Genomic DNA, 25,430 nt, shown 5'->3' on the forward strand with positions numbered 1-25,430 from the left:
ATTTCGAAGAAATTGTCGAATATCAGAGATGTTAATATACCGATGTTTTGTTACAGGCGTTGAAAAATGATTTGGCACAATCCCGCGACGAAACCAAGGAAACCGCCATGGACAAGATCCACCGAGAGAACGTACGCCAGGGTCGTGACAAATACAAGACCTTACGCGAAATCCGCAAAGGCAACACCAAACGTCGCGTCGATCAGTTCGAAAATATGTAAAGCGACCTTTTTCATGACTTAGTTATGTATGTAAAGAATTATTGTTTTGTGAGTCAAAAGTTTTTTCAATAGTTCTTTCTCCTAATTCAGCGTTTTGAACTGTAATCATGTTAAAAAAAATGCTCAAATATTTCGACGATAAAAGATCATTTTTGATTATTCAGAACTCTTCTGCATTAGGTGCATACAGTATAGTACTACAACATGGTAGGTAATAATACTGTTTACCCTTAAGTATGATCTAGGAATCTAAGAAAAATGAAAATATATTTTATTATTTTTTTAATATAACTTCACCAGAAAAGTTTGTCGAACGCCGAACTATACGATATAGTTTCATGAATCTTTTCCTAGAGATAATATATATATTTTCTTTAAAAATCATGCTATCTATAAGATGGATTGTTAGAAGGTTGTTCTTATTTTGTTATAAACATTTCGTAGTTTTATTATCTACCATTTCAAATTTTTGTTAAAATAACCGTTAGCTCCATTATAAAGCTAAAAAATCGAGCTTAGCTCATTAAGTGGCCTTAGAATTTGGAAATTTGCTTACTTGAGTAACACGTTACTCTGATATATTTTATAAAATATTTTCTCTTTTATATAACAGTTGTATTGTGATAATACAGGAACATTTAAACTGCTTAGATCTGCGCTACTTATTCGACTCTTGTTTACTTATTATACTTTTAATAATTTAATATGATTGCATTCCATTTAATGGTAGTTTTCTTTCTTATGTTTAGTGCCATTTGGTAAAAGGGCGAACATTAACAACAGAACATTTCCTCGGCTTTTATTGAACATAAACTGACATGAACTTTGTTACAGATTTTTAGATTTCCAAATTATGTTCTCATTTAGTTTCGTTCGGACAGTATTTTGTGAGGTCGAAATTAGTTGTGGTATTAGGGATTTTCTACATTAGGGGTTTTTGAGCTCTTAAAAAAATATCTTTACTGTAAGTATACAATTAACCTATTTTTTTCTCAATTTGTAATTTTTCATAAAAAGATGTTAATATATTTTCATAAAACAATGGCCTGGTGCTTCCTTTATTACTGCCGCTTTCTGGTATACGACTCCTTGCGAAAACCTTTTTTTTGCGAGGATTGTTTATTTTTTTATTTGTAGGCATTTACAGTATCACTCTAGCCATATGAGACGACACCATATCGCGAAATGTGTAAATATGTTGGAGTATTTTTCGAAAGCTTTTGTTTTGCTATTCTGGATTATGTGTATATATTTACATTAGTTAATATACCATGTGGCCTATTCTACAGTGTAAGAGATTTGTTTTTGATATTCTAATTTTTTAAGATGAAAAGTCCCAGAAACACGTTTTATTAACCCTTAAATTGAGTAACGAATTTTTGGTTTAATAATATTTCTTTTATATATATATAGATGTCTCTAACCTGTTCGGGTTGTATTCCCGATGGTTTGATCTACTTATTCATTTATACACTGTAAGGTATTCAATAAATATTTTATTAGGATATTTTGTAAGTAAACTTATTTTATAACCTCTACAATATTAATAATTATAACGTGTTGGTTATCAATAAATTTCCGCTGATGTTAATGAGCAAATTGGTGATATAATGATTATAAATAACAAGGTTAATAAACTGAAGGTACATTAATCGAGACTGTACTCTTGCTAGTGTTTTAAACCCTGCTTCGGTATAGTTGTAGAGTGATGTTTTTTACAGGAACTAGCGGTGTGATAATAAATGAGCATGATCAAAGTAACGTTACTGCATTATGGCAGTCCTGTGACTTTTTCACTAGTCGGTAGCTTTCACAAACACCCAAAAGCAACACCTCACAAATACAAAACATTACATAAAATCCGCAAGGACAATACCAAACATTTCGTGGATAAGTGTAAATATACGTAAAGCGACAACATTTTTCATGACTTAGTTATGTATGTAAAGAATTATTGTTTTGAGCCAAAAATGTTTTCAATAGTTTCTCTTAAATCAGCATTTTAAACTGTAATCATGTTTAAAAAATGCTCGAAATATTTCGACTATAAAAGATCATTCTTGATTATTCAGAACTCTTTTCCATTAGGTGCATACAGTATAGTACTACAACGTGGTAGGTAATAATACTGTTTACCGTTAAGTATAATCTAGGAATCTAAGAAAAATGAAAATATATTTTATTATTTTTTTATTAAAACTTTAGCATAAAACTGTCGAAAGCCGAACTATACGATATAGTTTTCCTGGAGATAATATATGTATTTTCTTTAGAAAATCATGTTAACTATAATATGGATTATTGTTGTTCTTATTTTGTTATAAACATTTCGTAGTTTTATTATCTACCATTTCAAATGTTTGTTAAAATAACCGTTAGCTCCATTACAAAGCTAGAAACCCGAGTTAGCTCATTAAGTGGCCTTAGAATAAAACAATAATGATCTGGTGCTTCCTTTATTACTGCCGCCTTCTGGTATACGATTCCTTGCGAAAAACTTTTTTTTGGTTTGTTTATTGAGGACTGTTTTTTTTTATTTGTAGGCATTTATAGTGTCACTCTAGCCTTATGAGACGACACCATATCGCGAAATGTGTAAATATGTTGGAGTATTTTTCGAAAGCTTTTGTTTTGCTATTCTGGATTATGTGTATATATTTACATTAGTTAATATACCATGTGGCCTATTCTACAGTGTAAGAGATTTGTTTTTGATATTCTAATTTTTTAAGATGAAAAGTCCCAGAAACACGTTTTATTAATCCTTAAATTGAGTAACGAATTTTTGGTTTAATAATATTTCTTTTATATATATATATATATATATATATATATATATATATATATATATATATATATATATATATATATAGATGTCTCTAACCTGTTCGGGTTGTATTCCCGATGGTTTGATCTACTTATTCATTTATACACTGTAAGGTATTCAATAAATATTTTATTAGGATATTTTGTAAGTAAACTTATTTTATAACCTCTACAATATTGATAATAATAACGTGTTGGTTATCAATAAATTTCCGCTGATGTTAATGAGCAAATTGGTGATATAATGATTATAAAAACAAGCTTAATAAACTGAAGGTACATTAATCGAGACTCTACTCTTGCCAGTGTTTTAAACCCTGCTTCGGTATAGTTGTAGACTGATGTTTTTTACAGGAACTAGCGGTGTGATAATAAATGATCATGATCAAAGTAACGTTACTGCATTATGTCAGTCCTGTGACTTTTTCACTAGTCGGTAGCTTTCACAAACACCCAAAAGCAACATCTCACAAATACAAAACATTACATAAAATCCGCAAGGACAATACCAAACGTTGCGTGGATAAGTGTAAATATACGTAAAGCGACAACATTTTTCATGACTTAGTTATGTATGTAAAGAATTATTGTTTCGAGCCAAAAATGTTTTCAATAGTTTCTCTTAATTTAGCATTTTAAACTGTAATCATGTTTAAAAAATGCTCGAAATATTTCGACTATAAAAGATCATTTTTGATTATTCAGAACTCTTTTGCATTAGGTGCATACAGTATAGTACCACAACGTGGTAGGTAATAATACTGTTTACCGTTAAGTATGATCTAGGAATCTAAGAAAAATGAAAATATATTTTATTATTTTTTTATTAAAACTTCAGCAGAAAACTGTCGAAAGCCGAACTATACGATATAGTTTTCCTGGAGATAATATATGTATTTTCTTTAGAAAATCATGTTAACTATAATATGGATTATTGTTGTTCTTATTTTGTTATAAACATTTCGTAGTTTTATTATCTACCATTTCAAATGTTTGTTAAAATAACCGTTAGCTCCATTACAAAGCTAGAAACCCGAGCTTAGCTCATTAAGTGGCCTTAGAATAAAACAATAATGGCCTGGTGCTTCTTTTATTACTGCCGCCTTCTGGTATACGATTCCTTGCGAAAAACTTTTTTTTTTGGTTTGTTTATTGAGGACTGTTTTTTTATTTGTAGGCATTTATAGTATCACTCTAGCCTTATGAGACGACACCATATGGCGAAATGTGTAAATATGTTGAAGTATTTTTCGAAAGCTTTTGTTTTGCTATTCTGGATTATGTGTATATATTTACATTAGTTAATATACCATGTGGCCTATTCTACAGTGTAAGAGATTTGTTTTTGATATTCTAATTTTTTAAGATAAAAAGTCCCAGAAATACGTTTTATTAACCCTTAAATTGAGTAACGAATTTTTGGTTTAATAATATTTCTTTTATATATATATATAGATATCTCTAACCTGTTCGGGTTGTATTCCCGATGGTTTGATCTACTTATTCATTTATATACTGTAAGGTATTCAATAAATATTTTATTAGGATATTTTGTAAGTAAACTTATTTTATAACCTCTACAATATTGATAATAATAACGTGTTGGTTATCAATAAATTTGCGCTGATGTTAATGAGCAAATTGGTGATATAATGATTATAAATAACAAGCTTAATAAACTGAACGTACGTTAATCGCGACTGTACTCTTGCTAGTGTTTTAAACCCTGCTTCGGTATAGTTGTAGACTGATGTTTTTAGCAGGAACTAGCGGTGTGATAATAAATGAGCATGATCAAAGCAACGTTACTGCATTATGGCAGTCCTGTGATTTTTCACTAGTCGGTAGCTTTCACAAACACCCAAAAGCAACACCTCACAAATACAAAACATTACATAAAATCCGCAAGGACAATACCAAACGTCGCGTGGACAAGTGTAAATATACGTAAAGCCACAACATTTTTCATGACTTAGTTATGTATGTAAAGAATTATTGTTTTGAGCCAAAAATGTTTTCAATAGTTCTTTCTCTTAATTCAGCATTTTAAACTGAAATCATGTTTAAAAAATACTCGAAATATTTCGACTATAAAAGATCATTCTTGATTATTCATAACTCTTTTGCATTAGGTGCATACAGTATAGTACTACAACATGGTAGGTAATAATACTGTTTACCGTTAAGTATGATCTAGGAATCTAAGAAAAATTAAAATATATTTTATTATTTTTTTATTAAAACTTCAGCAAAAAACTTTGTCGAAAGCCGAACTATACGATATAGTTTTCCTGGAGATAATATATGTATTTTCTTTAGAAAATCATGTTAACTATAATATGGATTATTGTTGTTCTTATTTTGTTAAAATAACCGTTGCTCCATTACAAAGCTAAAAACCCGAGCTTAGCTCATTAAGTGGCCTTAGAATAAAACAATAATGGCCTGGTGCTTCCTTTATTACTGCCGCCTTCTGGTATACGATTCCTTGCGAAAAACTTTTTTTTGGTTTGTTTATTGAGGACTGTTTTTTTTTTATTTGTAGGCATTTATAGTATCACTCTAGCCTTATGAGACGACTCCATATCGCAAAATGTGTAAATGTGTTGAAGTATTTTTCGAAAGCTTTTGTTTTGCTACTAGTATCAATGAACAAATTGAAATTGGTGGTATAATAATTATAAATAACAAGATTAATAAACAGAAAATACATTAATCGAGACTGTAATCTACGATTCATTGGCCTTGTTACTTGACTTGTTTTAAGCCCTGCTTTAGTGTAGTTGTAGACTAATGTTTATTTACAGGAACGAGCAGTCCGATAATAAATGATCATGATCAAAGTAACCTTACTGCATTACGGCAATCGTCTCACTTTTTCACTAGTCTCGGTAGGTTTAACAAAACAATACCTTATGGGATGTTAATGTTCGAAACCTACGTTTATTATCAATTAACAGAATCAAGCACTTAATGTGCTTAAGCGTCCGAAGACAATGAATTGAAATACTTACTAAGCGAAATCCCGGCTAAGACTCAAAGAACTTTTAGACAGCTTAGCATTTGACGAATCAGTTGTTTCCAAGCACTTACATACAATAGAAAATACCATTTCGAAGCGTTTTACTATGGTTATTTTACTATTTTTCAAACAAAAAACTGCCACGAAAACACTCAGCGATCATCATCACCCGACACTCACCCATCATGATCTTCTTGTGCATATGTACAGTATCGTAAATTGATCGACGTATTGCTGCGAAAAGGCAGCAATAGCGAGTAACACACGCAAAGTTATTCTTTTGCACAGCCAAACTATTGCAGCTCAAACTGTATCTAATTTATATTATACTAATTTTTCTCAATAAATGTTTTTTAAGTAAACACTTGATTAGAATACCATCAAGCACCACCATATGCATTGAAAATTGTTACTACTTCTTCCTATCATTCTGGCGACATTTGAACTTCATACTATGCGGTATCAACAAGCAATAATGGAAAAAGGAATATGTGTGAGAAATACAGGAAGTCTAGTGACCACCCATTTTTTATTTTCCACTGACCATTTTCTATTCTTTGGAGTAGTTTTTAACAAAGTACAGTTGTGATACCTTATAGGTAGGTAGCATTAGGTAGGAAAGCATTAAAATACATTCAAAGTAATTCCAAATATATTTTTGTGTTCGTCGAAAAAAATAAGAGAACTGCACGTAAATACTCTCTTCATTTCATGATATGAGGTACATTTTTTGAACCGCATTGGTCAAAATGGTATTTACGTCTCATCATTCATACATTCACAAATTTTTATGTAATAATATAATTTATGAGTTATATGTTATAATAAAATTATTGGTCATATGAAAATTACATACATTTTTTTAACGCGACATCTGTTGAACTTAATGAAAAGTTTTTGAAAGTTGTAAAGAAATTTCATTAATTCTATATTATATAATCATTATACACATATTTGTAGTATTTTATAGAATTTATTATATTCATCAATTTAATATAACACGATGTTAATATTTTAATGCATATAAATATATTTTTACTGATTACTGTTAACTCATTTATTATAGATATTCTAATTAAATTTGACCCAATTTTTACGAGGCAATTGATCAAAGTGTCCCCAAACAGTATGGACTTTTTGAGAGAATGCGTTTTTATCTTTGAAACCGTGGAAATCAACAATAATTTGAGATATGGAACTGGGAGAATAACTAAAAAAACATTAATCTTGTGGTCCAAGTTTATTTTCTATATATAAATATCTGTAGGTTCTAATATTAGCTTAAAGATTATTGAAACCATTGTCTGATATCCTAAGCACTACTGAGAAACTAAGGATATATAAAATTGAGATTGGGAAGAAACATCAATATTCCTTCAGGAATCTAATCAAGAACTTTTCATAAAAAGATTTAGTTTTACGACGATAGTAAAACAGTGAGCTTGTATTGTTATGTCTACTATAATACTGAATTTAAATTGTTTGTTCCTGAAGATAAGTTGATATATATTTTCATTTGGAAAGCATACTGCGAGTGTCTGCAATGTTAAACCGTAATTTGATTCGCTTCCGGTGTCATCTATCATCATGCCATTTTATAATAAACATAGACTTGTGCGAGATTCAGCAGCTTAACATTTTAAACACTGATTGGGAAAAGGAAAATTATAGAGTTAAAAAATCAAATGAGTACTAAAAATTGAATTTATTTGTCTGACCCCCTCAGCATACATTCCAGATGCATATTACGATAATCTAAATTAATTTTTGGAAAAAAACTATTGGTTACATTTACAATTTCTTTACATAACGGTAAGGTAAGGTAATTTCAGAGTGTGACAAATATAAATGCTGACATTACGGCTTCGAATAACAAATCAAATATTTTAAGTACTTAGAATAGTACCTAGTCTACAATTAAAAATCTCATAAACACCGAAAAGTAGAGGTTTAATTTCAGGCGTCGATTTTGAGTTTTACAACCAGAAATTTGTCGAATATGTAATAGTTATAAATAAATAATAAAATAACGAGACATAAGTGTATAAAGTTGTTGTAGTATACCTAATTAAAACCAATCGTAATATATCACAGATTTGGATTTCTTACTGAAATAATAGTTGTACACAAATTTCTGATATTAAAATCAAAATGTTCACGCCGTCGAGCAAAACTAAACATTTAAAAATAGAAACCGTGACACTGCAATTAATCTACTTAATTATTATAAAGTTCTTTGTAAAACTTGAACACATACATATTCGTGGTTGGAGTTCTTCTTTTTGGGTTTGTCTGGTTGATGATGAACTCTATAAATGTGCTCCCGCTTTTACAGCGGATGCACGATTTTTCTTTGACAGTTCCAAAGAGAACAACTCTCATTAAAAATAGGGACTTGTATATGAAATAAATTTACAGCAAACAAAGATGAAGACCTAACATTAATATTAAATCTTATGAAACGCATCACATGACTTGGCAGTCATTGGGAAATTTAGTTATTATTCGGATCAAATTTAGTTTTAACTATCAATTACGATATTTTACACAATGCCATGAAATAAGGCAACTTTTTCAATTAATTTCGCTACACAGAGCGTTTCACATGAATTCAATTGATCTTGAAGGAAAAAACATTTACAACTGACAATTAATTCAAAGTTCACACTTAGCACAAATAGATAAGTGATTCTAAAACAATAATTTTATATAATTACGATATAAGGGTTAAAAGAATATACATTCTGGATGGAAGTCTTTAAAAGTGAATCACCCTGTATATAAATATGTACGTTAACATTACATATTTCTCCTACGTAGAAACACCAATAAATTTTACACAGTTAAAGTAAAACACTACACATTAAATTCGATTTTTTTACCCAAATACTGTCAAACAATCAGTGACTAGCGTTACGTAAACTCTTCACAACCTAAATTGTTTAGATTTAAAATGTGCCGCCCTCTAGATTTTTACAATTGATATATTGCACCAAAAACGTATAGAACGAAAAAATTGGTATAATTTGTGCACTGATATTACTTAATAGTAGTGTTAATTGAAAATAAAACCTTAATATTATACATAAGTAATAGTATAAAACAACGAGTTAGTATAAATTTTTCGTTCTAAATTATGGTTATGTCTAAAATGACCAGAAAACAAACGAGAAGAATTACAAACATAGAAATGGCTTTTCTAATCACAAATTATCACTTATCATGATTTAACTAATTATATATACCACTAGATGAAAAGCTATTTCTATCGATGGTGCTAAAAAAGATTGCTTTTGAATTCCTGTAGGGCCAATATAGATAACAATAAAAAAGTTAATAATAATCTAACTAATTGTCCCTTAGAGGGCGTCATATTCTATACATTAACAAATGAAAAACCGAAAAATATTCAAAGATACTGGCGCTAAAGGAACAAGCACTAAACTAAAATTACACTTAAAAATACATAAAATATTTTTAAACTGGACATGAAATATAAACCTCGGGCTTTAAAGCATTTATGCGGACAAAACGAATTTGACAATATATAACACAAAATGTTTGGAGACTGGATCATACAATTTCTTGATGGATAACTACAACCGTTGATGATGGTTGATGAATATAAAAATCTACGTTATACCAACAACACTGTACCAACGACCTTCTTGACACTTCTTAGTGTACTGTACAGGATTTATATAGAGAAAGAAATATTTCAAAATTCAAATTAATTGGCACTTAATAATTGATATTATAGTATATGTAGAAAAATATACGATCGTTACCTTTACAGTTATTAAAAGCTAGTTATTGAGTTACATTCAATGAAGGTTAAAGGAGAATATAACCACACCAAGGCGGGTTTTTTAAACATTACTATCAGTCTCTTCACTAAAACCTTTCGGTATGTCGGTAAGGTTTCCAGGGTTAACTAAGTTATCTTTATACAGATAATGTTAGAAAGAATTTAGTACGGTTATAATTTACATGTTAACGTTCGTTGCTTATAATAGAGTGACAGAAATTCATCAGTACAGTGCCGTAGGTATACCTTAACCTTATTTTATTCCTATATGGATCCTGAATCGATTTAGAGATTGTAGTTTGTTGCTATAGGTCGCGGTGATTTTTTTCTACTTTGTGTTATATTTCATCAGTCAAATTTTTCATCGTATTGGGTCCCAACAATGTTTATACTATACAAAAAGTAAAAAATAAATAAAAATTTCAAAAATCACAGCAACCTCGATTAACTGATTTAATGATATAATAGCGATGATTATGTGTATATGTGCGTGTTTTCCTTCTGAAAATATTTATATACACAATTTTACAGTATAGATGATTGTTATAAAAAACCCTTTGATTTGCTTTAGTTTTTTTTTAAATTTTTTGAAACTTCAGTGAGGCCGTCAGGTACCGATTTTTCAATTACTTTAAGAATTTACGACATAATAACCGAAATGTAATTATGTACATCCGAAATGTACACAGGGCGACTGAATTGAAATAACTTAACAGTTCTGTCTGATGGCATGTGTGACAAAGTGTCCAACAGGTACAGCGATGCAAAGGCGACAATGGCTATTTTCTACTGTCACACCGCCGGTTGCTACCTGAAAATGTATATAGATGAATATATGCTGCATTAGTAGCACCAGTTGCTTTCTATATCCTAACTAGTTTAATAATAAAAAAATTTAAAAAACCCTTTAAATAAAATAGGTGTATGTCTAATGCTGTTAGTTGCTATTACTTGTTTTTGGGTTAGTTCTTGAACATAAAACATACAAGGAGTATTCAATAGCAAGACAACTCAAGTTTGGCGAGAAGTTAATTTATCTTTTCAATCAAATGGAAACTTCTTCTTATCACAGATGTGAAGCAGTCAATAGAAATCTTTTCATCGATTTTCAATATTATAAATAAAAAGAAATAGCCATAGAGATATATGAAATTTAAAGTGACTTGATATTATCATAAGAAGTGTATCACTAAGATGAAGATGTTTTATATACAGTGTTGTTTTAAGCTCAATTTTTTTAGAGCATAAAGTGCATCTAGTGGCTCTATACAAATTAACTTTGCATTCAGGAAATAATAGCATAAATCATCTGAATCATAAAATCTGTCGATCGTTGGTTTTAAACAGAATATACAGGAACTGTCTCAAAAGTTTCCAAGCTTTATAGACACATAAAATTCCTGTTGGTAGGGTTTCTGCGAACCCAAGAATGTTTCTTATCATTCAACGTTTGTAGATACTTATTGCCATGTCGTAAATAACCAGCCGTCGATAATGGTTATATATAAAATCTGTTGTAACATGTAAACATTGTCTCGTTGATGTGTCTCACTTTAATTTTTCGCCAATTTTTAAAGACCTACTACACTCAACTTTCTCGCGTCTATACTCAAATTCAACCAATGCTGATGTGTCTAGCAAACAGAAGCAACATCTAGACCAGCCTATAAGACAGAAAAGAGAACCATTATTGGTATGTTACCCCGCACTTTTCAGAAATAGTGTTACATTAATTGATACTTATTGCATTCTCGGTTTGATTGGAGATTTTTGAGACATGGGCTGAAAAGTCCCGGACGTAACAAAGAAAACGCGTTTCCTTTTTGTTCTAAATTGGCATCATTCATCAACGTAATCTCCATCAGAGCTACACGATCGTTCCAGCGCTACTTTAACATTTCAATACCACACTCAAAATAGGCCTATTACCAGTTGCTGTCCACTCATGTGACGATTGTTTTGATTCCGGAGTGAAGTGATGGATCCATGTTTCATCCATCGTCACATATCAACGCAAAAATTCCTGTTTGTTTCATTTAAACATGGTCAAACATTGCTCAGAATCATCAACACGTTCTTATTTTTGCCAACAGTGAGCAAACACAGCATCCGCTTTGAACAGAGCTTTTTCATAGTCAAATGCTCATTCATAACGATTTTGTGGATTTTTTTATGTTTTCTGGTGTTACCACCTCATTTGGACATCAACTGCATTCTGCATCATCGGTATCTCTACGACCACGTTTGAAGTAACCAAACCAAAGTTTTATTGTTGTTTCTGACGGGTCGTAGTCCTATAACATTTTTCAAGCCAATGATTCGCCTGAACGGTATTTATACACGTAAAATTAAAACACGAAACTGTTTTTGATCCATTGTTTTGAAAATAACAAAACTAGTGTCACTCTTAGCACAATAACTCACAAACTTATGAGTAGAATATCAGGAAACTGTAACGGCGGCTTTCCGTTGATGGTTACTAGCGACAAAATTAGTGACATTTATGTGTTAGGCCCAGGACTTTTCAGCCAATGTGTTACAATTGCTGTAGATCATATAATGATCAAGAGCAAAAAATCGACTTATAACAAAACACAGAATTTTAAATATTGGTTTCATTAATGAAAGAAAGAAAGAAGAAACTGTTCTGTTGTTGGTTCTTATCTGAGATAAATATCATTTGATTTATTAGCAATAATGTTAGGCTTGACATGCTAAATGTTCACATAGTAAGTTATACTTATGTACTACGTCGATATTTTTCATCAAAAATATCAGTGGCAATATCTACAAATCGACATTAAACAGCTGCAGCTGAATGCTTTCCTATTTTCGCTGCCATATGCCGCAGTCCCTTTACCTTTCTAATATACTGGAAGAAATAATTCAAAAAACTTTTGAGACAGACCCTGCATGGAATGTTCCCAGTAGATAATCTCAGATGCTTACCTATTACTATCCACCATTTAATTCGACATACAAAAATACCCAAATCCTTTACAACAAATCCTTACAACCTGTGGATGTCAATTACTTACACTTCTCACTGTCTCACCATCAAATCAAATTCGCAATATTATTTCTTATAAGGCGCTTTTATATAACCCTTTCTACTTTTTCTATTTGTCTGGTTATTTGTTACTTGTACAATCCTTAAAAAACAAAATAAATACTTACTATGTTTTTTTTTCTAAGAATGATTCGGGAATAGAGGATCAAAACAGTATTGGATATAATAGTTCTGCAGATTAACATCGACTTTAACGTTTTCCTAGATTTGAGTTAGTCCAAATGTAATTAGCAGGACCCAATAAATTGTTCAAGCTTCGTTCTATAACCAGATTGCTAATCCACTTGTTAATATTAATGAATTTGTTGAAGTATTGGAAGGACTTAATGATAAAGCAGAAGCTGATGTTCTAGATGTACCAAATTAATCAAAACTACATAAATTATTATTAACATTTGTGTAAATATTTATGAAAAACTGTTAATTATACAATACCACATTTTGGTCAACTATTCCGGCATCATTAAGAGAGTAATTGAATAAAAAATAATTTAGAAATTAAGATTAGAGAAAGAAATTGTGTTGGTTTGAAAATTCTTATGCAATTTGCGACACAGACAATAATGCATTTTAAGTGGCAAATAAAACAAAGGCAATTGATGAACAAAATGGTACATTTATGTTAAGATGATTTGTTTAATACCTCCTTGTATGAAATATGAAACAATTTATAAATGCTGCTTAATTTAAAATGGGTTTTCGCTGAATCAGTGCGAGAATTATTAAATATTACAGTATGCGTTTGAAGCGAATATTAAAAAACCAAATTACAGCAGTGATAGCAGTAGGTTTGCTTTTTTCTTAGTTGTGTTCTTTGGTTTCCTAATTTGCCTGCGATTTGTAGTGAATAGTTGTGTCTATTTGATGAAATGAGAGTGATCGTCCGACATATACAGATACAAATAACTTACAATAGGTCTGCTGTTATTAAAACTGATATAGTTAATAGTTAGCAGTCTTCATTTGTATCACAGCCAAGTATAAAGTGTGAATCGATTATTAGATTTGTTTTTTTTATCTACAAGGGCGGAAAGGGTGGAAGTATTAAATAGGTTTATTTACAAAATCGCAAAACACGATTGTTGTTAAGCGGCATAGTAAATAAAGCAATAATTTTTAATACATAGTGTTGTATGTATATAAAGCCGAATTGCACAACGTTAGGTTATTTTGCTGCCAGATTTTGTCTAATTTAGGAGGGTGGTATTGTCTTTTTTGATTTTTACTACCTTTTTTCACTTGGCCTTTCCCCCTAAAAATAAAAATGCTTAATGTAAGGAAACGGAACGTTCTACCCATAAAATATAATTAAGCATATAAACCTGATGTGCTAAATCATATATATAATGTTGTAAACGTGTAAAAAATGTAATAATTACATAAAAGAAATCTGAAACATAAAAAATATGGCGAAAGCGCAGGAAATTTAACGAAAATAATGAAGAAATTTGTAGATGCTACTGGTTAAAGATTAATGAGAAACAGTCAATTGAAAAGAAAAAAGAAGAACAGAATAGAAATATACAAGTTTAAGCAAACTCATAAAGTAAATATCTTTTGCAATACTAGGATCTGCCCCTATTGTCTGTATTGGATACCTTAAGTAAAATTGAGACTCTAGATTACTATTACATAGCTGTATTAACTTTTTTATAATAAAAACAAACAGTAAAACAACTTGTAGATAATATTGCTTTATTTTAGAAAAAGCCAACTAAATATTTTTTATGTTTCAAATTTATACTTTGGAGTAATAATACGTGGTGCCTTAAAAGAAAATTTATGAGTTAAGCCTGAGTTGAAGCTTGATCGTAATTAATTCAAAAGGCGAGGAGTTAATATCAAATAGCAATCTCAAAAATATAATTGTTATGGGAGGTTTCTTTGTAGAATATATTGGTGCAATGTCCATCTCATTATCTCACTTGAAAATGATACAAAACTGGAAAACTCAAAATCAGATCGACCAAGGTCACCAAGTAAATGCACGTCCACAAAATTAATTGACCCGATTTATAGTTTTAATTTTTATAGTTTTAGGTTTATTACTTTATAAATCAAGCAGTTGAGAGCTTTGAATGTTTATCAATATGCTGTTTTCATATCAAGCTCATTTTCATTTTAATGGAGACGTACCGACGTAATGATAATTTCATTTTAATAGATAATCCGAAAAATAAGCATTAGAAACATACATAAAGTGTCTATATAAGCTGCAATATCGGCGCAAGGAATTATGGGTCCTTATTTTTTTGAAAATGAAAGTGGACGTGCACGTTTTACGATTTTGACGATATTATTTTTAAGCGATACTTTAATAATTATCATTTAAATTTATATCACTAAATATAAATGTTCTTCTAAGACACCTTGTAGTTCATTTACAAAATATACTTCGTAGAATCAATTCAGCATATCAAGTAAAATTAAAGTTAAAAAATATATTCTTGCCAGCTGTTCTTCATTATTGATTAGCCTATAAAATAATGCACCTTTTGATTACTCCTTTCGAAGATGTAAAACAATGCCATCATGCAATTTTAATGACAAAGTGTGTAACGCAACTATTACACTACATCGTGTGTTCGTTAAAAAAATTAATAATTGTATTAGTTATCTACCTGATGATTCCATTCATTGGCGAAGGTATCGTCGGTACCATTTCAAGTTCCACAAGTAGTGGGAAATGATCAGAGTAGACATGAGGATGAGGACAACCTATGACTTTATTTTGTGTCAGCCATTCTTGTGATATCGGACCAAGAAGGCCTAGAGGTGTCATTGTATTTTTTGTATAGAAAATATAGTCAATGATGCCCTTAAATTCAAACCTAGAACAAATATTTAATTACGATTCTTGTCAGATTTAGTTAACATCGTCGCGTTTAATGATGAAATGGCGAAGGATAACTTACGTGTAATTGGTGAACGCCATAATCTCATCATTATATGCTGAAGCTAATTTGAAGGAATGCGTAAAATCATTTGGTTTATCACAGCTGAGGATCTTTTCTAAACAGGGTTTATAGCTAAATGTTTTGAAGTCTTTGTGGTCCTGTGATACTCTGCCGGTGCTTAAGAATTCGATCACGCCAGAATCGGGTAACGAATTAAAGTCTCCACACAGTACCTGAATAATAAAAAAAAATGTTAGTCTTAATTGACGATATACAAAATATTTTATCTATGTATATATTGTACATTTTGTATTGATTGTTCTTTTATTAAGTACAGGTTGATGACGAAATGAGAACATCCACTGAATATACAATAATAACTCTTTTAGTACAGACATTTCTAAATTAAATAACTTTAAATGACGACAGTAGATAATTTGAATGCTACTATCACCATAAAACAGCATAAAATACGTGTATAGTATTAATACGCGGCCTACTAATTTAATTAGACGAAAACAGTAATTTAATAAAATATATTAAGTGAATATATAAAGAAATATTTAAATAGAACAGCTTTCAGTATGAATAAACTTACGTTACATTCGATCTCCTCAATTCCACTTTGTATGAAACGCGATTTTATGTAATTGGGTTAAAGTAAAACATATTATATGATCAAAACATGTTGTCATAACTATATATCTTGCGAACAGTTATATACGGAGCAGCATCTTTATAGTGAAATCAATATAAATAAAATAGACCAATTTGTGGAATAGTAATGGTATTTAATAAACCAGAATTTATAGTATTTCTATAAATGTATAAATATTAAATAAGAATTGAAGAGACATGATGACAGTAACTATAATGATTTCAGCTCATTTCACTCTTTCGTAAACATGTTTTGGCATTTTGTTCCGAATTATTGCTTCATTTTGATCGTTTCGATATTGATTGAATGATTTATCTGACATATTAGTTCCGGTATGTAATTATAAATTAGCTTTGTGCTACTAAACATGAAAAAAATAGTTATAAAATAGCAACTCATCAAAGCAATCAATCAAATACTTTTTTTTTGAGTTGAATTTTAAAATGTTTTAACTTTCATCTAAGTATATAGTAAGTAGTTACAACTTATTAACACATTACATAGTAAAACAAAGTAACTACTAATATTTTTTATTAATATGTTGATGATGACACTGTAAACTAAGTAAAGTTTATGTTTAACGAGAAAATTTTGTATAATGAAGAGTAAAAGTTGTTATCTCAGTATACAGTGCCATGATAGCATTGCATCTAAAAGAGGAGCACTCAATAATATTCCTCAAATGGATCCTCCAGAGGAGTGAAAGCCATTCTACGATTGTACTTTGCCACCACAATAAATCCAAACTGGTTAGAAGTAGCTTCAAGTATATGACAGCAAAGGAATTATCAAATAGTGCACCTAGTTCACCATCAAATAGTAGTGTTTCGAAACATACATTTATGAGGCACGTCAATCATAAACATAATTAATAAAGTAGATAATTACAGTCAAAAGCGTCTTTATAAATTTAAATTATCAAAATTGGAGTTATATTTGTTACGTTGTCTCTTGTAAGATTTTATTTCTAATTTGTTTTAAATGTGATATCACAGAGTGAAACAGTACACCATCCATGCACATTAGAAATCATGATACACATATTTTTACAGTATCACATGTAAATATTGCTTTCTGATATAAGTATTATTTACTAGAGAAATTAATTTAACAAAAAATATAAATAAATTAATCAAGATTCGTACCAATTGAATATTGCTGGGATCTGAAATATTGACGTTATTGGTCCGGAGAGTTTGAGCAGATTCTTCCAAAATAGATTTCAGTTCATTACTTAGCATCATCGTTTGAATAAGTTTTACGTCACAAAATTCCGGGTCCCAATGGATGTGGGCTGTGCATACCAGAACAGGTTGCTTCATCAAGGCGGCATCTTGTGGTGCTAAAACAGGAAACATTTAAACTATGGAGAAATGTATGAATAAGTAGCTTACAGTTATCCCAAGCGTTCTCTGTGGTTTGGAGTAAGGCTGCTAAACCGATATTATCTTTTGGCATCACTCTATTTAACATATGTTCCAGCCCATCGGCGTTAGCCATGGCTAGTTGGTTAAACTCTACGAGGTGTTCCTTGATTAACGTAAATCTAAAAAAAAACATCATTATACATTCGATGATTGGTTTCAGTTTTCAAATGCAAACATACTTGGACATTCTGTAGAATATCGCACAGCCGTCTACGTGTTTCCTTTCGGCCTCGGCCATGTGCTTCGCTCTGGATTTCGGCGAATAGATGCCGTTGTATCCTTGGTTCTTCAATTCTGGCATGAAGAAGTTGTAGAATTGTTCCATTTCAACCTCCTGCAAATTGATGATGTCCGCTCCGTAATGTTGAATTTCCTCCATGATCCCTTTCTTCCTATAATCCCAGTTGAGAGCCCAAGATGGACAATAACTGTACATTTGTCGGGTTGCGTATTTATCACACAACACATTGTAACACATCACAGTAAAGATACCTGAAGGAAAAAAAGAATTATGAGAATCTAAAGAGATTGTTCGTCATTAAATTATTTAGTGTTGAAGCGTTTCAGAAAATTTACAATGCAATTATTATGTATGTAAATGATTGGGGAAAAATTAATTTCGTTTCGGTTTTCCCTAACAGATGGTTTTAAAGGTCCATATCTCCAATAACTGTTTTCAATGAAGCTATACTATAGGGCTTTTTAAAGCTAACAGTTCGAAAGATATTCTGGATAACATTATTTACGTCATTTATTTACTAATTTGGTTTTTTGTCGGCATCCCTAGTTTCAGCTGTTTTAATAAATAAATATATATATATATATATATATATATATATATATATATATATATATATATATATAAAGAACACAACTATTTTCTAAGATGTTATATAAAGTTTCGGATAATTTAGGTGGTTTGTAGTTCTTTAAAAGATTTTGTTTCATTAAATAATGACATATATATATGGTTATGTCGTCCTATTATTATTTTGTTGCTTTTATCATTATTATTATTATTATTACATTGAAGTATTTTATCAGGCCTATAAATTAATTTTAAAGGTTTTAAAACAAATGGTGTTACGGTGTATTAAATCGCATCGGTTACATTTGCAACCAACTTCATGTTGAAGCCTCACTTTTCATTATGTGTATCCTGAAAATGGATATGTGGAAGGAAGCATTGTAGACCATAACACCTTCGGTTTAGATGAACCCGATAAGACTTACAGAGGAAATAATTGATAAATGGTGTAATCGTGAACATGTTTTAGACAGATTAGAAATTAACAGTTTAGTGATTAAATTTGACAGTCAGTTGGAAAGTGAAAGCGACTAAAGGAAACTTTCAGAATATGTGATAATGCTGTGCAATGCTGGAAATTCCTGAGACAGAGTGATGAGAGTGGAAACAACTAAAGGTGTGCACATAATTAATAGAATATAACCGTAGAAAATGGTATTGTAGGGCGTGAAAGATTTGTCTGCCCAGATATGATTGTAACTGTACAGAAATAAATATGAACATTAGGTTAGAATGTATGAGGAGAGAATGAATACTAATTGTTTTGTAGATATGGTAAATGCAAAATAGACTTTTAAAACGGATTTGATGTGTAAATTGTATAATGAGATTTATGTGGAACCGTAGTAGATAGTATTACGGTTGATACTGTATTATTGCTGCGATTTTATTTGCATGTTTGGATTATTCTTGATAATAATTAAGATCTCAACAGGGACATAACGATTGTGGTTTACATATTTTGTTAATATTCATATACATTCCGACAGACTTGGGGGTTTGGTGATGTGTGTTTAACCTTTATAAGGATGTAACCTTTATATGGATAGATCGGATTTCGAGCCATTTAGAGAATAAATCTCCGTGACATTAGGTTTACACATTAGACTAACCAGACGTCAGTACGGGCGCTTTAACCAGATGCGAGTCGCAAATAAAGTTGACCAATGTTGAATGGATCTGACAACTGTTTTTAGAATATTGACCGTGCGCTGACCAAAAAGGAACCTTATACAGTTTTACATCATACATACTTCCTAAAAAGCATAAAATTAAAAGGTTCTTCGATGGCCCTCTATGGATACGGAAATAATTGACAAGGAAAAATACGGTCGACCGTTTTCCTTTTCGAAAATTTACACATTTCTTGGGACGCTTGAGTACGCCAGTAAGTTTTATCAGACATTCCTAACGAGTCTCTTATTATTAATGATGACCATAGAGAAATAGATATTTAACTTCATAGGAAATTTGGGAGAAATGTTTCGCGACGTCCAACATCTAGATGTCGCTACTTTTAACTTATTACTTGCTTTAACCGCTGCGCTATAAGTCCCAGCGGGATCTGATTGGCTCACTTCGTTTCTATGGCACGTTTGTTCTTTATTTATTTTGAGCGCTATTTTCAGTATGGCTGACATATGGATTAGTGCGTTTACAGATTAAATTATTAGTTCATTAGTATATATAAGTCGGTAGTACAGAAAGTAAAGTGAATTAGGAAGTGTTATGTACCCGGATGTACAGATAGTAAAGAAATGCAGAAACATTTTCATTCGAAGAAGTATTTGGCTGTCATGGTTGATAATGTTAAAAATCCCAAACCGATTGGATTAAGTATCAAAGAAAATGTATGATCGTTACAGTATGTTTTGTAACACTTTCCAAGCCATCACTTCGCTCGAACGGTATTTTTTCCTATCAAGAATCAGTGTAATATTAAAACACGAAATTGTTTTTGATCCATTGTTTTGAAAATAACAAGAGTAGCATCACTCTTAGCATATTTATTTTTTCTTTCTTAGTATATTTTTTTCTTTCTTAGTATATTATATTTCTTTTTTTCTAATTTTGTGTACAATTTTAAGGAATCTGTTATTATGAGGCCATTTTTATAGCATTTATGGTAAACATGATTTGTTTGAATATAAAAATTAAAATAAAGTATTGCTTTTTAGCATGTGATTCAAATAGAGCTTATTGTTGTCCAAAAGATCCCGCTTTAATCCGTTTATAAAAGTAAATAACGATATATTCAAAGGAATTTCTTATGAATTCTTACATAAGTACAAGAAGGTTTGTTCCTTGTAGAAAAACATTACTTAACCAAAATGCAATTCTTTATAAGTGATGTAACTAATAAATCTTTCATTACCGTTGATACATAATTGAAGTGAAATAAATAACATACATTTTTTCACAAAAATTTTTCATCGAAAGGAAAATATCAATCCACATTAGAATCTTCAAAAAAATAATTCTCTAAAGTAGAAATATAATATTATTTTCTAACGAAGTAAACTAAGAGGTTTGAAAATTGAAAATTTATAATTATAACATATCTCTCGACAGATACTTTTGAAACAGATCAATCCGTGCCAAGTGTATATGTGAATATTGCAAGCAAGAATTATTGCACACAATTTTTGCCCGTATTTTTAAATATAATTGATTATTGATTATAATATTTGGAACATTCTCAACAAGACACATAATTCACTAGGATTTTACATAACAAGTCAATTGAAAAGTCCCCGTCCTGACACACAGATGGCGCTACTAGAATTAAATCCATATGTTTTCTAGTAAGCCCTAACCCTCAAAAGACGCGTGTATAAATTTGACAGCTGTCGGATCATTAGTTTGTGAATTATAGCATTTTGAGTGAAGCAACTTTCGTTATTGTGAAAAAATGGATAAAAAGGAATTTCGCGTGTTGATAAAATATTGCTTTTTGAAGGGAAAAAAATACAGTTGAAGCAAAAACTTGGCTTGATTCCGAATTTCCGGACACTGCTCCAGGAAAATGAACTATCAAGGATTGGTACGCTAAGTTTAGATGTGATGAAATGAGCACCGACGACGGTGAAAGCAATGGACGCCCAAAAGAGGTTGTTACCGACGAGAACATAAAAAAATCCATAAAATGATTTTGAATGACCGTAAAATGAAATTGAATGAAATAGCAGATACTCTAAAAATATCAAGTGAACGTGTCCATCATATCATTCATGAATATTTGGGTATGAGAAAGCTCTGTGCAAAGTGGATGCCGCGCGATCCCACTTTTGACCAAAAACAAAGACGAGTTGATGATTCGGAGCATTGTTTGAAGATGATCAAGCATAGTAAACCCGAGTTTTGCATCGATATATGACAATGGATGAAACATGGCTCTAACATTTAACTCCGAAGTCCAATCGATGGTCATCCGAGTGAACTGCACACGATGAACCCGCTCCAAAGCGTGGGAAAACGCAACAGTCGGCTGGCAAGGTTATGGCGTCTGTATTTTGGGATGCGCATGGAATAATTTTCACTTGAGACTACCTTGAAAAAGGAAAGACCATCAACAGCGACTATTACATAGCGTTATTGGGCCATTTGAAGGACGAAATCGCCGAAAACGGGTGCATTTTAAGGAAAAGAAAGTACTGCTTCACCAAGACAATGCACTGTGTCACAAGTCAGTGAAAACGATGGCAAAAATCCATGAATTGGGCTTCGAATTACTTCCTCATCCACCGTATTCTCCAGATCTGACCGCCAGCGACTATTTCCTGCTCTCAGATCTCAAAAAAATGCTCGCTGGGAAGAAATTTTCGTTGAATGAAAAGGTTATCGCCGAAACCGAGGTCTATTTGGAAGAAGTTGGAGGATCGCCATAATCAGTGGGTCACCCTTGAAGGGAATTATGTTGAACAAAAAAAACTAGTTTTGCCAAAAATTTTTATTTTACTAAGGTAGACCGGGGACTTTTCAATTGACCTGTTACAAATACTCACGCTTGACGCGATCTCTGGTGATTAAGACGCGCAAAACTTATTGATAATATGTTACAACTTCATATATTTATGTCCCTATGTTATTTTATGTCTAATTGTCTAATTATCGGTCGAAATTAAAAATAACAATTCATAATTTCTAAATTGTAGTCTGTATTTATATTTTGAATTCAACTTTCTGGGAAATTATTAATGATTAATTAGTTTTTTCTTGTTTGTTGTCCCACTCTAGGCTTTTTTGCTATTCATTCTGCCAACATATTTTTCAATATATCAGTTCTATATCTTTATCCTTATCAAGTAAGCTCTGTAAGCTTTACATATTTATTAAATTAAGTTCATTATATACACAATTATCATATTTGTCATTTATTAACGAAAACATTATATCACATTAAAGCAAACAAAGAGACATCCTTATTACATAACTATAACTCAGTCCAAGATGTGAACCATAAAGTTTATTGGTCTGATATAGTTTCATGTAATCATTTTTGTCACAACTGAAATAGCATGGCCGTGATGTCATCGTACTAAATTGAACAAATTAAGTTAATTATCATATATAAGACAAAGCGTAGGATTCGTAAGGAAATGTTTCTATTAACACTGTACTCTTCATTCTAACAGAGTTCATTGGTCTATAATTGTCGTTATGCAATATTATTCCTTTCATTGTGAATAATATAGTATTATAATTGCTATAATTATTTATTTGTTGAATACATTTTATTGTTTTTTTTTTAATCATCATGTTTCCATTGTTTTGGTCAGAAAGATCACAAAATGGACAATATTTTGAAGAACAATATACAATATCTCACAATGAATTTGCAAAAAAATGCATTCTGCCTTATAAATACAAAAATATTCCAATATTATTCAATCTTTTAACGAGTTAAATTTCTAACGTTTCGTTGACTTCTAAGTTTATTAAAAAGTACTTAGAAAATAGTAACGGTAAGAAGTGATGAACAAACTCGTACATATTCACCAAACATTGTACCTTCAGATTATTACTTGTAAAAAACAATTTTATAGTTTTAAATGATATATACTTTGAATAAATTTAAATGTTAATAAAAATTCGAATAATGCCAATTTAGCTCTTGTTAGTGGAGATTTCTTGATTTGGTTAGAATGTATGAAGAGAGAAGAAATACTGACTATTATGCAGATATGGCAACTGTATTAGGGACAATGCAGTGATTAAATCTAGTTTTATCAAGAAATATGTATACAGGTAGCAACAGAAAAAATTGAGGAGAAATACAATGATATCGAAATTACTTGACAAAGAAATACTGCACCGAAGGAAACAAGAACTAAACACAAAAGATACATATACTCTCTAACTCAAGTAAAATACATTACCTGGACATTTACTTTGGACTAGCATTTTACATATATATAAGAGAACAATTACAGATACAGCATAAGGGCAATTTTTTTTATGTTCACTGTCATTAATGTATAAGGCAACATGATTTAACTATATTTAATTTAATATCTTAAACAATAAATATTTCAGTACAGTCCCATTTAAAATTATAATATCGAGACATTTTTTATATTTGTTAATCATAATAGTTGGATAGTGTTTTTAAGTGTCTTGTAAATGTTCCATTCAGATGTTAACTAGTATTTAAATAGTTTTTTCATTCTCAACATTGCGGCGTTTTGACATTAATTTAGACGACGTAAGATTGATTGTTTTATTAAACGGGCTATAATATAAGTTACTGTTACCGATACTTCTCAGGTAACATGGGAGAATAATTTGAAAAAACCTTTGGTTTATTGTTTTTCTTAATCTTTTGTTATAAATCTTCTTTATTAATCAATAGGCTTGCAATTTTCCAAACATTTATATTTTGACTATTTATTACAATGGCTCTATTTTATTTTTTAATATAATTGATTACTGATTATGATTTTGGAACATTCTCAATAAGACATTGACATAAGTCACTAGGATTTTACATATATATAAGAGAACAATTACAGATTAATTTAATATCTTAAACAATAAATATTTCAGTACAATCCCATTTAAAATTATAATATCGAGACATTTTTTATATTTGTTAATCATAATAGTTGGATAGTGTTATGTGTCTTGAAAATGTTCCATTCAAATGTTAACTAGTATTTAAATAGTTTTTTCATTCTCAACATTGCGGCGTTTTGACATCATTAATGTAGACGACGTGAGTGTGATTTTTTTATTGAACGGGCTATAATATAAGTTACTGTTACTGATACTTTTCAGACACTATGGGAGAATAATTTGAAAAAATCTTTGGTTTATTTTTTTACTTATTATTACATTTATTTATTACAATGGCTCTATTTTATTTTTTAATAAAATTGACTATTGGTTATAATATTTGGAACATTCTCAACAAGACATTGACATAAGTCACTAGCATTTTACATATATATAAGAGAACAATTACAGATACAGCATAAGGGCAATTTTTTTTTCATGTTCACTGTCATTAATGTGTAAGGCAATATGATTTAACTATATTTAATTTAATATCTTAAACAATAAATATTTCAGTACAATCCCATTTAAAATTATAATATCGAGACATTTTTTACATTTGTTAATCATAATAGTTCGACAGTGTTTTTATGTGTCCTGAAAATGTTCCATTCAGATGTTAACTAGTATTTAAATAGT

The 25,430-nt window shown here is 30.5% G+C and overlaps 2 protein-coding genes across 8 annotated transcripts in view; one reads left to right on the top strand and one right to left on the bottom strand.

Moving 5' to 3' along the window:
- Moe (Moesin) overlaps positions 1-1,263 on the top strand; it is a 71,647-nt gene extending 70,384 nt beyond the window's left edge. For all 3 annotated transcript variants that reach the window (XM_076397013.1, XM_076397016.1, XM_076397014.1), the window contains one exon: positions 57-1,263. In XM_076397013.1, coding sequence (XP_076253128.1) covers positions 57-221 — 165 coding nt within the window. In that variant the 3' untranslated portion in view covers positions 222-1,263. The remainder of the gene's footprint in view (positions 1-56) is intronic.
- A 6,492-nt stretch (positions 1,264-7,755) lies between these two features.
- Positions 7,756-25,430, bottom strand: part of twin (CCR4-NOT transcription complex subunit 6-like twin) — a 474,198-nt gene continuing 456,523 nt past the window's right edge. Inside the window, exons 6-13 of one of the 5 annotated variants that reach the window (XM_076397020.1) lie at positions 18,109-18,421; positions 17,897-18,048; positions 17,648-17,844; positions 15,863-16,077; positions 15,569-15,778; positions 14,177-14,199; positions 12,916-13,029; positions 10,668-10,688 (exon numbers count right to left, since the gene is read on the bottom strand). In XM_076397020.1, coding sequence (XP_076253135.1) covers positions 13,016-13,029; positions 14,177-14,199; positions 15,569-15,778; positions 15,863-16,077; positions 17,648-17,844; positions 17,897-18,048; positions 18,109-18,421 — 1,124 coding nt within the window. In that variant the 3' untranslated portion in view covers positions 10,668-10,688; positions 12,916-13,015. Of the gene's footprint in view, positions 10,689-12,826; positions 13,030-14,176; positions 14,200-15,568; positions 15,779-15,862; positions 16,078-17,647; positions 17,845-17,896; positions 18,049-18,108; positions 18,422-25,430 lie in introns of all 5 variants that reach the window. The other 4 variants (XM_076397019.1, XM_076397017.1, XM_076397018.1 and 1 more) reach the window with 4 other exon arrangements.

This window comes from Rhynchophorus ferrugineus, unplaced genomic scaffold (assembly GCF_030347505.1).
Source record: "Rhynchophorus ferrugineus isolate W39M unplaced genomic scaffold, kcgeb_rfMv2 rfM2, whole genome shotgun sequence".
NCBI classification, from domain to species: domain Eukaryota; kingdom Metazoa; phylum Arthropoda; class Insecta; order Coleoptera; family Curculionidae; genus Rhynchophorus; species Rhynchophorus ferrugineus.